General features: G+C 43.8%; 1 protein-coding gene and 1 long non-coding RNA gene across 2 annotated transcripts in view; one reads left to right on the forward strand and one right to left on the reverse strand.

The window, feature by feature from the left end:
* The window catches only part of SH3BGRL (SH3 domain binding glutamate rich protein like), a 33003-nt gene extending 17621 nt beyond the window's left edge, over window positions 1-15382 (forward strand). The window contains exons 2-4 of the mRNA XM_080625108.1: window positions 5352-5537; window positions 8797-8877; window positions 12586-15382. Coding sequence (XP_080481234.1) covers window positions 5352-5537; window positions 8797-8877; window positions 12586-12618 — 300 coding nt within the window. The 3' untranslated portion in view covers window positions 12619-15382. The remainder of the gene's footprint in view (window positions 1-5351; window positions 5538-8796; window positions 8878-12585) is intronic.
* Window positions 4536-11567, reverse strand: LOC308224835. Its single transcript, XR_013957588.1, has 3 exons — window positions 11219-11567; window positions 11056-11116; window positions 4536-4771 (listed from the first exon to the last, which is right to left on the reverse strand). It is a non-coding gene; the product is annotated as an uncharacterized lncRNA (long non-coding RNA).
* Window positions 15383-16429: the final 1047 nt, after the last annotated feature.

The raw sequence follows: 16429 nt of genomic DNA on the forward strand, positions 1-16429 counted from the left end.
ACCCCATCTTTTTATTGATTCCCCGAAGTGGCTGTGAATTGTTCTCTTGTTTGCCAGCCACAGCAGCAGAGGTGGTCAAGTCCTGAAGTCACAGCGCACAGCTCAGCCTTCGGGACGCCCTGCGGCAAGTTAATTTGACTTGGCAGCAGCACAGCATTCCTTGTGCTGCCCCGCTCCCTCCAAAGAAAACCACTTTCTGGGTATTTTCCCGTCGGCTGCAGCGGGGAGTTTGCTGCAGTTTTCTCCCACTTTGCTTTTCCCTTTCTCTGTTTAAATTTGAGCTGGTCTTTCAAAAGGTACTGAACCCTTTGAAGAACTGATGGTTCTGGCTGCAAATGGTAGCGTCATCTGGGGATTTGAACTTCTTCACCTTTCTGCACAGATATCCCCTGTGATTGAAAGAGTTTCCTCCCTGTGACGAAGCAGCTTGTCTAATATCATCAGTGGCTTAAAACACAACCGCTTTAAAGATGTGGTTGTTTTTTCTTATCTAGAACCCAGAAGGCTGGAATTGGAAAAGGTAAAAACCTTTAAAGCTGGTTTTGTCTTTAAACCGAGAAGGTCTAGATGAGGGGTTGCTTCTCTCTTGTCCTTATTCTTGCTTCTGCCTGTGAGGTTGGGAGCAGCAGCTCGGGCCATGTGTTCAGCAGGAGCTGGGTGCTGTAAGCAATGATACAACCATGGCTGGAACTTTAAGGAAATGTCTCTAAAGTTCTTGAAAATCCTTACAACGATGTATGAGCCATTTAATCACATCTTTTTGGGGATAAAAGCAAAACTGTTTTTTTTCCCTGCAGAGAGGTCACAGGATGCACAAAAATGGCAGAGAAAACCCCATGCCAGTGCTGGAACAGCAGAGCTGCAGCTGCACTATTGGCATGGGGAAGTTTCTTGTGTGATCGAAACAGCAGCACTCGGACTATAAACTTGGTTTGGGTTCCAGTGGTCCATAAATAGCTTTCCAAAACATGTCTATTGTCCAAAAAGGAATTTATTTATAAACTGAAAAAAATAACAAGACTTAAAAAAACCCCCCAAACCTCTCTTGGCCAGTGTAAACTAGATTGTTCTTTTGTATGTACATGCCTGTGTGCAAAAAAGGTAGAAACTTCTTTGAATTTCATTACAATAAAATGTTTAACACAACTGTTTCTTTGCAGCAGGGTAGTGCTGAGGGGCTGCCTGTTGAGCAGCCAGTTTCCAGACCTGGCCAAAGCTGGGGATAGAGTATTGCTGCTGGCTGGACCAGGGTCCTGCAGCATCACCCCTGCCTCCTTTCTGCTTGTTATATTTTAGTTGTGGGGCTTTGTTTCGTTGTTTTTTTTACCAGTGAGTGAGGATTTGGAGGAGAAAAAAAAAAACACTGATTCTAAAACATTGCAGCATTTTCTCTAAAGTTTTTTGCCCACTTTTGGCTTAAAACTCCATTTGTGACAGACAGCAATTTGTTGGAAAATGTCACCTGTCTCTACTCCTCGTAGCCCTGATGTGGTTTCGCTTGTGTTACTGACGTCGTGTACTGATGCGAGTCACATCTTAGAATGGTAAATTTAACTTCTGATGTGTGTTCAAGTGAGGAACAATACTTGTTCATAATCCTAAACTACTCATTTTCATCCTGTTATTCTGTGCACATGCTCTCTTGAGAGCTTAATGCTTCATAACTGGCTTGTAGCCGGGAAGAAAGAGAATCTTTTTACACAAAGATATCTTAAAAATCAGAAAGTCTGCTGGAATCATCAGCTTCTGAAGTTACTTATGCCCATTTTGTATGCAGAAGATTACAGCTTGGTGGTGAGACTTCATTTAACCACTGCTAACTTGCTGTGAAGCTATTTCTGTCTGGAACAGACTTTGAAGGCCAAACTGAAGTGAAAATAGATTTGTTTGGTTTAATGTTTCAACGTTATCTTAGGAACGTCAGCAAAAAGTGTAACATTTCCACTCGAGTAATTTTAGCTGGTTTTCCCCCAGGTATGGCCTGAGAAGCGTATGTTGGTGTGTTCAGGCTGAGAAACCCGGTGTGTGTGCCTGGGGCTGGAGGTGAAGCCATCTGCGAACAAAACTTGAAGGCATTTGTGTTTCCCCAAGCAGTGCAGCCGTGAGCTCCAGCACATGCATCCCTTTCTTTCAGCAGTACTGGCGTCTGCTGCTCCACACCCCAACCCCTCTCCTTCTGTCCCTTTGTCTCCATCCTGCCTCCACCACAGGATCTTCCCTCCGTCTCCATCCATCCATTCTGCTTATTTCCATCCGCTCCTGAATGCTGCCACTTTCCTTCCGTATGGTTGTCTACCCATCCCTGTCCTTGTGTCCTCTGTTGTTCCTGTGCTTCTGCGTCTATCCACGAGTGCTTACACTGCAGTACCCTGCCTCAGCAGCGTTGTTCTCTGCTCTCCAGCTTGCACTCTGGCTGTATGCACATTCCTGGCTTTCCACTGGCACTCTCTGCCCTGCAGAATGTGTCGGGAATACTTGGTATAAACAAGGCTTTTTGTGTTTGCAAACTGCAGTTAGCTGAAGCCTATAAACCAAAATAGCTTTAGACATGACAGTTGTTTGCACAGGACGAGGTGTGGTATCTGGAAAGGCACTGGCTGGTGTCCGTGCCTGGTTAGGCAACTGGGAGAGGTTTTTTTAGGAAGCGAGTGCTGCGTGTTGACAGGCGCATCCTAAAGAAAGGCTCCTCACTCCTTCCCAAACATGGGCAGCAGGAACCATCTCCCAGGCTCTTGTCCTGAGGAGAGCATATGCCCTTTTGAGTGAGACAAAGTACCCTGAAGCAGCAGCAGGCGTCTTTTGCTTTATTTTAAGCACTTCCCTCCATGTGGTATTTCCCTTCCTGAGCTTAATAGAAGTTATCTAAACAAGATCCCATAAAATAATGCGATCTGGCAGCTCGGAGTCTGTTCTGTCTGGTGGTTGGTGCCATGTTTCTCTGGAACATTTAATGCTCTTGCATAAGTGCTTGTCACTGTGGTTGGAAGACTTGTTTGCGGAGCTGGGAAAAGACATCACCTCTTAATCTTCCAACCTAGGGGGGTTTTCTTGGGCCAGAAAACTAGGGTTTCAAACTGATACTACTCGTGCATCAACACCAGCTCCTCACTTTTCTTCACAGTGCTTTTAGAGAATCACCTCCTTTGACTACAGACAGACTCAGAGCCGCACAGAAACCAAACGGCCTTGCTTGCCTTTCATATGGTGCTTTTTCCAGCAGAAGAGAAATACATTTCCAGCTTTGCTAGTTCTTCATAAACAAGCAGAGAGGGTTCATGAACTTGGGATCTGGTTGTGATACCTGTAGCTTAAAATGCAACCCAGAAACTGTCCTTGTTCTGTGAAGCTGGGAGAATGAGTGAAAATAAAGCAAAATGGGCGATGTGGCAGTGTACAGAGAGATGTTTGGCATACATGTGTCTCAGAGGAAAACTCTATTTAAAGTTCAATATTTGAAATAATGGCAAGTAGGGTAGCCAGAGGCATTTTCATCATGCTGAAGAAACTTGATCTTAATGGCTGAGATAGTCCAGCCTGGTCACATTGGGGGCTGCATGGAAGGACTGGATTTGCAGAGTCTGCCTTTGAAGGGGCTGAACCGAGAGGCTGAGCTGAGATGCTGTAAGGAATGTGAGGATGTGTGTATGGCTCGGAGGCAATTGAATAGTAAAAATGATTTCAAGAATGAAGAGACTTCTCAGGAGATGAAAAGGATAATAACTGCCAGACTGAGCTCGTGTTTTACATGGCAGAATGCACAGTTTAATAGTAGATCGGGTAAAAACTTGGTTTTCTTTTTTTATTAGAAATCTGGGGCAGCTCAAAGTGTGTTCTCGCTAAGCAGCAGATTTGGGACAAGTACCCGAGACTGATGAAAAGTCACTGGATCTGTAATTTAGAAATGGTTAATGAAAATGTCATTAGTTCAGGGGGAAAAAAAATCATTTATTAGCAGGTCTGATGCAGCCATGAGGGGAGGGGAGGGGTGGCCATGAGGGGTGAGTGGCAATTGTGAGGAGAGAGCAGCAGCAATGGACTAAATGGATGCTTAAAGACAGCCAAGGCATAGCTGGGCTGTGCTCTCCCAAACTTCATCCTTCCAAGGCTGCACTTGTCCTGCACCAGCACCCTGCAGCCTCCCCACGGCTCCTGGTCCAGCTCTGGGGCCATGTGAGCTGCAGCTCCAGCTCTGGCTCCGTATTTGGCTCTCAGCTGCTGCGCCTGACCCTGGCGCTGCTCAAGGAGGTTTCCCTTTGCCGTATATGGAGAGGCTGCTCGGGACCGCTGCTGCAGACCTGAATTAGCAGCAGTACATCTGTACGAAGCCCTGCTTTTGCTGCACTGAGCTGGTTGGGTTAAAGCCGGGCCTCGGGCTGGGTTTGCAGGGAAGGGAATAATTTGAAGAGACCAAATTTCCCATTAAATCCCATTTTTTTTATTGTTTGCCAGGATGCGCATGGTTATAATTTCCTGTATGGTGGTACAGTCACGTGAAGGAAGAACAGAGCATAAGCAGACTGTCTCTATCAGGAGGTCAATAATTCATGTATGGCAGTAAATAAAAACCACCTGTCCTTTAAAAAGCCAGCACAGTTTTTGCCACACAGATCCTGCTTTTCACGTGGGTGCTGTGTGAGTATGCAGAGGATGGGCTGCATCAGTTGTGGGATCTTGTCCAGCCTGTGCAGTCAACACCCCCAGACTTCTCTTTCAGATGAGCAAGGACAGGGCTTGTGGGGTCGCAGCTCTTCAGAGACCATACCTGCCACCACTGAAACCCAGAACATAGCAGGAGAGGGTTGTTTGATTTTTTTTGTTCAAAGAAACATAAGCCAAAATTACTTCGGGATCTTACTGCTAGTGAGAACTCAATGAGATCTCTAACACAGAGTCCCTGCAGCAAGGTGGGACTCTGGTTTCTATGAGGGTGGATTCAGCCTGTGCTTCCAGGGCACAAAGGAAGCAGGTTGACCTCAGGTGGCCCTCCAGCAAACTTCACTGCACCTGAAAAAGCAACATTCTTAATTGTATTGACTTAACTGTAAAGCCCGGCCAACACAGCCTCTGTGAGGAGACTGCTTCCACCTTTGCTGTCCATTGGAGACTTTTAAGATTCACAGTGTTCACATGTCTGTAGATCTCAGCTTGTTCAGTTATACAGGAGCCCAAGTCAAAGCTCAGATACAACTCTTTAGGAAACTTTTATTCTAAGAGGTTTTTTTGTCATTTCCATTTTCGGCCTGTTTTGCACCCCCTTGTTTCTGCGTTGAACCCTGGAATTGCATAATCAGCAGTAAAAATGGTTTGGCTGATTTTGTTTGCTTTCTCTCCTCTTTTCTCTTTTGTGACAGATTAAAAAGCAGCAACAAGATGTGTTAGGTTTCTTGGAAGCCAACAAAATTGAGTTTGAGGAAAAGGATATTGCTGCCAATGAGGAGAATCGGAAATGGATGCGTGAGAACGTCCCTGAGGACAGCCGGCCAGCAAGTGGGAACCCCCTGCCCCCCCGGCTCTTCAATGACAGCCGGTACCTCGGGGTAAGGAATAGTTCCAGGTCCCGGCATCTTCTTCTCCCTCCCAGTCCTCTTGCTCGCTGCTGAATTCTGTGCTCGCTGTTGTCATCAGCAGGGAAGGACTTGACCAGCTGTATGTTCAGGCGTGCACAGTACGAGGGGCATGGAAGGTGTTAGACATTCATCCCTCCTCTTGGGCTTGTAATAGTAACTGATTCCAGGTCCACCATAGAGGAGAGATTAAAGATTGGAGCTCCTGATTCTTAGGTTATTATGCTACTTACTGGAAAGAGCCTACCACCACCTTGCAGTGTATATATATATACCACCCCCCCCCCCCCCTTCTGTTTTCTTTTTCTCTCCTCTTATAGCCCTGAAAGTGTACAGGGGTATTTAATTCTCATGTTCACCATGATGGTGAGCTATCACTTCACAAAGGTCTGGCACTGTTGCACCAACCTTATGGTCTCTAGCAACTTCAGAGGTCTGTTCTGACTGAGTGGGGTTTGCCCGTATGTGTGGATCCCAGACAGCTCTATAGTCTGTTCATCTTCCAAAATAAGTGCTCCTGTGAAGTGATGTCTGCCATGATCTTAAATCAGTTTTGTGATCCTCTGATCAGTTTTTGTGTACTGCTTGCAAAATGAAGGCTTTTGCAGCCCGCTTACCCCAGTGCCTTGAACGGATTAAACTTATGTTGTAAATACAATTCCTACTTCCAATTATTTTAGTGCTTGATCAAAAGTAAGTTGCCCTGCAGCACTTCTGCTCAGCAGGCCATGCTTGAATGATTATTAGATTAACTGTTAGTTTTATTTTTTAAACTTAATATCTTCTGAAAAGAGCTCACAGTATGAGAGCTGGTGCTGTGTGTTGGATTTCTAAGTCATTTTGCAGTCTGGTTCTGACCTGCAAAGTCTGTAAGCCGAAACCTGCTGATTCTGGACCTTTGTGAGGCAATTTTGTGGCTACTGAAAAATTACTCTCAAAGGACCAGAAAACTTTTTCCTGCTTGTAATAAAAGCAGAACTTGAAACAATATCCACAGTGAGCTAATGCACTACTCGGCTCTCAAAATATTACTGACTGTGCTTGTGACACAGAAAAAAGTTGGTTTGGAGCGGCAAATGTAATGACAAATAGTTGTCTGCAGCAGTAAGCTGAGAAGGGGCTAGTCACAGAGAGGTGAACATCTCTGTTCCGCTGCCTCTTTAAAAACAAACAAACAGAAAGAAGAAGCTGATATTTCTGTACCAGTAGGAAGTCCAGTTGCAACAGTATCACCTTTCTCCCTTGGTGCACAAGAGCTTCAGGGATGCAAGTAGATCACTGTGTGGTTGTCCTTTATCAGTGCAGTGTTGCCAGATTTCTGCTGCACCACTGCAGCTGTGCGGCAGAATGGGGTTTGCCATGTAGGGATGTGGGACAGGAAGAAGAAAGCTGTATGCACCTAGATCTGGATGCCTGCTTGTCAGAGGTGCTTCCCCAACTACAACCTATGACAGTTGTGAATACAGTAGCTTTGGGAAAAGGGATTTAGATGCTTTAGACTAGTTCTTGCTATGGGTTTATTTCATCCCTCAAATTTTGGTTGCTGTCACTTTGAACTTTTTGAATTTCAGATAGTTAATATAGCTTGATTCAAATTACTACAGTTAGCTTTCAGGAAGGCCAAAGTTAATTCTGTGCCCACACACTTGAACCTCTTTTTCTTTATCTGATCCATCTCAAGCATGAACTTCCCTGTGTATTTCATCTGATGCAGCATAGCTGGCAGAGGAATGAGCAAATTGGCTTTTATTGGCCTGTACACAGCAGGAAGGCTGTAACTGTCGGTGCTGTGCAGGCTGGCATGAACCCTGCTCCTTAGTCACACACATTCCTTTCCTGGGAGATGCTACAGAGCAGACTGCTGGACTATGCACTAGCAAGATAAACAACCCCTTTGTTATCAAACAGCCCCAGTACTGTCAACAGAAGGACTTCAGGGGGGATTTAACTTAATTGTACACGTTTTTATCAAATTAGCACCAGAATGTTGCATGTACAAATCGAGCAATAACTCAGTGCACCTTGTCTTCAAGGCAGCTTGAATCCTCTGTGCCCTGTAGTTTTTTCTGTTTCAGCTGCAGCCGCTTCTTTTAGAGCTGCCCCTGCTCTGAACATGCTGCTATTTTCAAATGGCATTTGCTGTTTCTTAGGCTTTTGCCTACGACACAGACAGGCATGCAAAGCAGCATGCCTCTAATGGCAGCTCTCTTCCTGACTTCAGCGCTGACTGAGCCTGCTCTGAGCTACTGCTTTGCGTTAGTTTTTCTCAGGCTGGACTCCTGCATCAGAACACTCCCCCACAAAGCTGGAGGAAGCTGTTGCTGTTGCTTCAGTTAAAAAGGGAGAGAAGGAAAGTCATAGGACAGATATGTGCTGAGTTTGGAAATCAGGGTGAGGAAAGTATGTGGGAACTGGGACGACAGTGGACTTGCACAAACCTCATGGGTTCGCTTAGTCGGTGTTTGGCAACTGCTGTTGCTGAGCCATGCTGTGGGCTTTTTTGATTGCTTCTTCCAAATGTAGCAGACAACTAAGCTGCGTTGTTTCTACCAACACTGCATTCTGCCTCAAATATAAAAAAGGACAGAGAAGGAAGCATTGGTATTTCTTTTATTATTTCATTGTTTTTAGCTTAATTTTCCCAGGAAGTGGCTGTGTACATATTTAGAACGACTATAGGGCCCTATGAGAACAATGAACAGTGCTACCTGATTTCCTTCATTAGCGTAGAGTAATCATTAATGAGAAACGTGATGGGAGAAGGTGTACTCTCAGTTTACAGGTTTAAATTTAACTTTTAACAGGTTTAAGAGTTAATGTCCGTAGTTGCACAGTTGCCATTCCTGCTCAGTAATTAGCAATGATGACATCTGGGCACATCAGTGTTTCTGGTGAGAAAGTACAAACTCAGCCTACTTCTGCAGAAGGGATATCCAGGCCAGACCAGTGACAATAACTGCCTTGCTATGGAGGCTGTCCCTCTGGGAAAGGCAGAAGCACCTCACAGCAGCATCTTCTTGCTCCGGACAGTGATACTCCCTTTTCAGGCAGTACAGTGGGTATGGGATTAGTGCTAACAATAATTGGCTGAGGGGAGAGTGAATTTTGCATTCGGCCACAGGAAGCAGCTTGCTCAGTGCGTGTTTGATAACACAAATTGAGCTGTGGCTATTTCTGACAACTCATGTTCTGCCTTTTGTTTCCCCCTCCTTCTTGGACTCCTTTGGTGAAGGACTATGAAGCTTTCTTCGAAGCACGAGAGAACAATGCGGTATATGCGTTTTTAGGCTTGACTGCACCACCTGGTTCAAAGGTAAGTGTGCACATTTCTCAAGGAAAACTCCAACCTGTATTCTACACCTTGTTCTTTTCTGCTCATAGTAGGATATTTTATGTGTTCTGTGGTTGCCTCAGTCAACCTACCCACGGATCTGATAACTTTCAGGCTCCAGCATCATAGCACATGCTGTTATGTGCTGGTTTATTCGGAGGATCTGGTGTTCCCTGGAGGCAATTTCCCTCCTTCTATGAGAAGAACTCAGTGTTCGGTACAGATGCTTTTTTGGTGTCTTCACTGTTTGGTGTCTTCACTGCAGAGCCACCCTGTTCTTATTTAAGTTAATGGAAGAGCTTTCGTTGCTTTGGAAAGAAGAGCTGGGTCAAGTTCTTCACTAGAAATAATTGTTTCTGACCACTGGATTTTTGGTTTTCCTCACTTGTTCACTGAGGAATGCAAAAGAAATCTAGATTAAAAAAAATTGTCACAAACCCAAAGAATTCTTTCAATTCAGTGAAAAACTTAATTCATGTGAAGTTTTGGTAAGATTTTTGTACTAGAATATACTTTGAAACCAGAGTCACTGTATTTGAAATGTGGTCTTGCGTCAGAGTAATTTTTTCCTCCAGCTTGTTATCCAAAGCCTTATTTTTCTTCGCCAATTACAAACTGGGTTGCTGCTTTGCGGATGCAATGAGCTGGAATTCTCCATTTGATTTTGATAGGATAGGACAAGTCTGCTTTATACGTTTCACTTGACAACAGCAGGATCCTCCAGGTCACTTCCAGCTTTCTTGTTCCAACGGATAAACACGCCGTTTCCTTTCAGCTTTATTCATGTAAGAGTTGAAGGTCATGCTCTGCGCATCACTAAGAGACCTAATTTTAAAGGCGGATGGTGATCTGTCAGTGATGAGCATTACAAGTTGTGGATCAGACTGAAGCAGTTTTGGGAGCCAATCTGATTCTAGCAGTAGAAATGGTGTAGTAAGGAAGAACTCTGCCTCGTACAGAATTGCAGAGAGCAAAACCCCAGCATCATGCATTGCCGACATCGGAAGACCAGCTGCACACAGTGCCATAGTCATGTCAATCTTCCTTAAGTTTCTGGGAACGTCTGCACAGCATCACACAAGAGTGTGTGCAGCATGGAGCCAAGGAGTGAGAAAGCAGTCCTGAGATCACAGCAAGAAAGCTTGTGTTTCCTTTAGTGGGAAGTGCAGTGGTGCTGGGGAGCAGGTGCTGCCATAACAAATCAGGTCATCTGTGTCTGTAATGTGTATGAATATTGCTGCTTCCTTAACCTGCCAGCTTGCAGAACCAGTCAGCATGGCTATTAGTTGCTCTGATTCTGTCCTCACCTAAGGAAAAGGTGAGTTTTCAAAAGGAGAAACACAATGCAGCTCTACTATTGCTGAATTGCTTGCTGCAGCCTGGGGAGGTGCGTTTGAGCTGATGAAGATAACCTTTGCATAAGTGACCTTGTACCCAGTGCATTCTGCTGCTAGTCTGACTTTTGGTATCTGTCCCATAATTACATGAAGTAAAATCAAGCTGATTGCCCGATGCTGAAATTGGCATTTACAGCATAGCTGCATGCAGCTTGGATATAATATTTGTAGTTAATCACATTGCATCCATGTCTGTTGCTACATAAAATGGAAAGTCTGGGATCAACCTGTATGTGAGTGCAGGAGAGGACCTTGACAGTAAACCTCCATTAAATGTCATTAGGAGGGATATGAAAAGGTAGTTGACTGAGCACAAAGGTCCAATATTAATGCTAAACAAGAAGAGTTCTGAAGTAAGCACGTGAAATGCATGTGAAATTATTTACTGAGCCCTGGTGATTTGGTTTGTGCTTTGGGCACTGAGGGTACGGTTAGACCTACAAACCCTGAGAAAGGTTTGCATTCTATTTATCTTAAATATCCCTACTTAAGGCAATATGGGTGGGTCTTAAGGGGAGAGGATTTTGTGAGTTAAAGGCTGTGATTAATTATTTAAGGACTGAGAGCATGCTCAGTGAGGGACCTTGAGGGAGAAATAAGGAAAAGCATGAAAGAGTTGTAGTGTCAAATCTGAGAAGCCCAGCCTTTTCCCTGTTAGCTTGCAGGACCACACCTGAGGAAACAGAGTTTGACCTTCAAGATAGATAGGTTAGCATGTTCTCTGAGTTACTTGTACCCACTTTCCTAGGGATGAGGGGAATACCTGGAATCCTTCCCGGTTTGCCACTGCCTGTTTTGAAGATAAGTACTTTGTCTTGCGTTTTCTGGAAAGAGAAACAAAACAATGCTAGATGTCACTTCTGTAGTGCTCATGACTGGTGAATGGAGCTGTTCCAAAGCCAAAGGAACCATCTCCTCTTTCTTACCCTTCAAAGAGCCACTTGTCTTTTAGAGAATATCCAACATCCTTTTTTTTCACCACGCTTTGTAGTTCTTTTTAATCTTTCCTCCATTCTTCGCCTGCCTTTTCTGCCATGAATGGACCAGATGCCCTTGCGCGAGCAGCGGTGACGCCTGGCTCTGCTCTTTGGCCTGTGACGTGGCCAGAGAGGAGCAGAGCGCAGTCCCAGAGCACAGCAGACCTGAGCCAGCGGCCAAGCGAGGCTTTCCCACGCCCCTGAGTCAGGAGGGGAGGTGCTTGGGCAGATAGCCAGGAAAACCAGGGTGATCCACCATGTCTAAGATAAGGGAGATGTGCGTGGTACTTCCTGCCCTGCAGGCTGGGGTCACCCACCCGTCCCCTCTCTTGCAAGTCTGATAGGCTTCTTGGAAATTCGCTTCTTAGTCCTTCCTCCTCTTGTTTTTTATGTGTTTAGCATGCTGGCTCGTGTTAGCAATGATTTTGTTATATCTGTTACCTTCAGTATTTCTTTTTAGTCACAAAAGCAAACAACTCCGTTACGTAAAAGTTTAGCATATGTCAAACTTTTTGCTTTAAAATAAACCACACTGTCCAGCCTAAAGTGCTGCAGTGAGACCACCAGGACTCTTTATCTTCCTGTAGGCCGTGTTGCTGCTAACAGGTGATTAAATAAATCTTCAGGCAAAAGTACAGTTGTAGAAAACATCTTCAGAAAAAAAAAAAGTTAGTTTTTTCTTCTGTTGTCATTCTCTTCCCCTTTGTGACCCCCTTACAAAGGCTGAAAGACAACTGAATAATGCAGGTTAATTTTCTTCTGTGTCCCTGCTGGCTCCTGTCCCCCTGCAGTGCAGCAGGGAGCTGGGATTACTCAGCACTGTCGGTGCCAGGACGGACCTGCTGCCAGCCCAGAACAGGGCTCATGTGTGAGTCTTGTGCTGGAGCAGCTCTGGGCTGTGTCCAGCTGAGGACTCACAGCTTGCTCCAGTCACCCTTCCGGGAGGCAGTGGCTAAATGCTGGCTCAGTAAGGTTTGGTTCAGAAAGGATACAGCATCTCTCCTGAGACCTCTTCCCCCTCCTTTTCTTCTTTTAAACTTTTATGGTCAGAACCAGCTGTGGGCACAGGTTGGAATATTCCTGCAGCTCTTAACTTGAGGTGGCTCAGAACCGGGGTTAAAGCCAGCACCGTATGGGACTTGTTTTGTAATATCATTACAGGTGGTGGGGACTCTTTTCTTAATTGGGTTCAGTACTGCTCACTTCTTAATCATGTACCACTGCAGATTTTGTTGTGTCATATGCTAACCCAGGTACGTGTAAGTTATCACCTTCCATGAAGTACTAATATGTGTAATTCTCTTCTGCTATTTCAGGAAGCTGAAGCACTGGCAAAGCAGCAAGCATGAATTTCAACTGCCTTAAACGTTCTGTAAAGGGAATTTCCACAGCTTTTTATAAAATAGTACAATTGTCTCTGCTTCAAGAAATGTAGATGTGATTTCTAACATTTGATTGGTGCTTGCAGCATTCACCTAATACAAATTGGAACACAAGATGACAATGTGAACATAAAGTTAGAGAGCACGAAGTGTGTTACTGCCAAGTTGGAAGCATAGGAATGAAGCAATTGGACATGAATGATTTTCACCTAATTCAAACTGTCTTGGCAATTCGTCCATTTTGTGTAAACTTAAAGAAACTATTTTACTACTAATAATACAGATGGGGTTATACCTAGGGATCCAAGTATTTAAAACACGGAAAACAGCATCTAAAACCTTGTCAGCTACTAACTTTAGTGCCTGAGTTGCCTCAAAAATGTTACTGAATTACACAGTAATTTTTCAGCGTCTTTTCTGGTTTCAGATGAACTTGTAGGTGGTGGTGTGTAGTATAGCCATTGTAGTCACTTTTGAAAGTTGTGTTTGTTCTTTTGTAGAGTGGATATTTAAGATTTGTATTGTAACACACTGTACAGATGGTAAAAACAAACAAAAAAGCCATGTTTTTCTCATGTAAGTGATCCACGTGGGCTCTTTTCACAAAAAGGGATTTGGGCAATGGATGGCCTTTTCGTTGGCAAGTTCATCACACAGCTGCCTAAGCACGACTCGATTACACATCCGTGTGCAAGGTCCAGTGCACCTCAGTGACGACTGCGCTAATCCCCAGGCACTCCTGCAAATAAGCCAAAACAGCCAGAAATGGCATTTCCTTACCTGTGTAAGGGTGAAAGCCTTTAATGTATTTCTCTACAAAAATACCAGTTCACACTGCTTATAGCATTAGGCATCGTATTGCATGTTCAAGTAGTCATTAGATCCATATAGTATTTTTTCAAAGGAGGAAATAAATGTTTGAATAGTGAGGATATTGTAATTAAGCGAGACTTCTTTTTTTTTTTTTAAGGTTTAAAAACTTCTTTTCCATTGTTATTGCCATATCATGAAGCTATTGCAGCAACTGCAAATCCACTAAAGTGTCTTGTATTGGTGCAATATTAACCTGTCAGTTCTCCCAGTGTTCCTGAGATAGACTGTATTTCTTGGCCATACTCTGCAAAAATACAAATAATTACAAGTGCCCTGAAGGGTGAGAAACAGGTTTTGAAAGTGTGTGGGTAACTTAAAATGCATTTTGCACCACGTACTTGCACCCCAAAAGGATCAAAACACAGGAAGAAAGTCTTTGGCATAGTTAGAGGCTAATTCTAAAGGCTCCACCCACACAATTTTGATTTTCTTTGTTCTGTGAAGACAGAGAAACAAAAGGGTACAGATCAGCAAAAGGCTGCATCGCCATTTGGTTATTTTACACTGATGCTTTAAAATCTGGGCAGTGCTCTTTCAATACTTTCTGACACCGATTGGAGTACTTGGTTTCAAAGTCTGAAATTTAGGAATGGGATAAAAGTCAAAACTTAGCGTTTACAAAGACGTTCTAAAGTGCAGTAATTGCAGTAAGTGTAGTAATTCCCTCACCAATGTTTCTTTGGGACTTTTGCTCTCTTCACTACCACTAATGATTTTGTCAGCGTCTGTTAGAATGCAGCTTGTTGCTGTGGCTGGAGAGCAGCTCTGCTGCCAGACAGCTCATGGTGAAACTCCTGCTGGATCTAGCGTAAAAGTGAGTTAAAGTTAGTTAAAATGACATTTAATTCATGTTTTATCTCTTCTGAATTAGGAGCCTGGGAGGTTGGTTTCAAGCTTGTGCTTACATAAGCAAGCAGAGTATCAAAAAGCACAGGGATAGATTAATGTTGCCTTCACACGCCTTTGTGCTTTGTCATCAGCGGCGTCATCAGTAATTCTGTTAACTAATATTTCAGTAATTACTGAAATTCTGTGAAATTTATCTCGAAGACTGTTTGAGGATGGAAGTTAGGTTATGTTTTAAACCCAGTGTCTGATTTTTGTTGCTCAATATGATTTCACCTTTCTGAACTGAGGTGATTTTTCTTTCTTAATATTGGCACCATCTTTATGTCTCAACTAGTGTTTAACTAAACTCTAAACGAGTTTTTGAGAAAGTATGGACGTGAAGTCTTGTGAAGAAAGCGGAATTTGAGACGTGAGTCACTGTGCTCCTGCCTGTTTGCTGTGTTTCCTGTGTAAGGAAAGTAATGGTGTAAGTTTTGTGAATTGCAGTCGTTATTTTGGGGAAGCTGTAATTGAAAATGTCTGCCAAATTCTGACAGTTCAGCGACCCAAGACATGCTGATCTCTGCTTCTGATGGGCAAGAAAATCGCCAGGTTTAAGAAAGCAAAGTCACTTCCCTCGCCTGGTCCCCCAGCCTCGCCATATGGTAGCGTTCAGACTGTGTCAGCATTCCTAAGAAAGCTCTGTTGAGACAGACTGAATTATTTCTTTGTCCAGGGAACAAGGCACCAGCACAAACAGAAAAATACTGAAAATAACTCCTTGTTGTGTGTAAAACCTGCATTCATTCTGATGCAGATATCCTGCATGAATTTTGGAGTGCTGGGAGTCTGCTGCCTCTTTGCTGTTTTTCTGTACTGTACCTGTGCTGGGTTAACGACGGGCACAAGAACGGAATTTGTTCATTTATCTGTTGTTTTTCTATGTAGAAGGCAGGCATTGAGGATTTAACGTGTATATTAACCATTCCTGTATCATTCCAATAAAATCATTCTAGAATGCTTTCTCACACGATTGACTGGTTCGCATGGTTTGTTCACGATTTGAAGTGGTCCCTTAAGCTGGATGAAGTGGAGCTTTCAAATGAAAACGCTGCAAGCTCTGTACAACAAAGTGCATGTAACACATGCACTGCTCCTCTATTGCGTCTGTTGGGTTGGAGCTCTTACCTATTGCAACTCGTGGGGTTTAATTACTTAGAATGCTCCTACCCAAAATAGTCATTGGAGGCTTTGGGGTTTTAGGGGAGCACTGAATACACTTCCTCATTCACCTGCTTCCCCTCTCGTTCCCTAAGGCTGTGACAAATGGGAAGCGGATGCAGCAAATTGGGTTCATCCCATGCCTGCAGAGCCTGACTGTGCCAGACAGTCCCTGTTGCTTTTTTGGCAATGTGTGATTAATTAGCTTTTAGGGAACTATGTTATTAAATATTTGTGTTGCCAGAGGGCAGTGTAGGATAAAGTTTTAAACTAAAACTATTCATTTTTTACCTTCTGTTCGTGCCTGGTAGATCCAGCAGGTTCATTAATTTAAGCTTTACGTGCTGAAGTTTTGCACCACCTGAAAGATGTTCTGTAGAGCCTCAGAAGATGCATTCTAAAGCCCCTAAACTGCCCTCGGGTTTGGCCAAATCTCAGTCTTCAATCCACATCCTCCAGAGGAAGCCAGTAACTTACTTCTTTCAAGAGTGGCTTGTAAGGCTGCTTGTGTGCCATTGATATGATCAACTTTTTATCCATCTGAACAACTAAAGCACAACTGAGAACCACCAGTTAACGCTGATGTCTGTTAATGGTATTCATTGCTAGTCACTCGCATGGACTTCCTCTACTTTACCATCTTAGAAAATGGTCCATCGTGTAAGGTAGGAAAAAGGCTTTGGATGCTATTTCTGAGTTGCAGTGAATCCCATTTACCTTTCCTGTATATGCTCTTCACTTGTATAACACAGAAAAATCTCCATGTTTCTTGTTTGTTCATAACAAGTCAAACCCCCATGCTGTTATTCATTAATGTAAACCTCAGTAATGACAGTTTTCAAAAATCTGTTTAGAA

The sequence above is a fragment of the Psittacula echo genome, assembly GCF_963264785.1.
Source record: "Psittacula echo genome assembly, chromosome: 8".
NCBI classification, from domain to species: Eukaryota; Metazoa; Chordata; class Aves; order Psittaciformes; family Psittacidae; genus Psittacula; species Psittacula echo.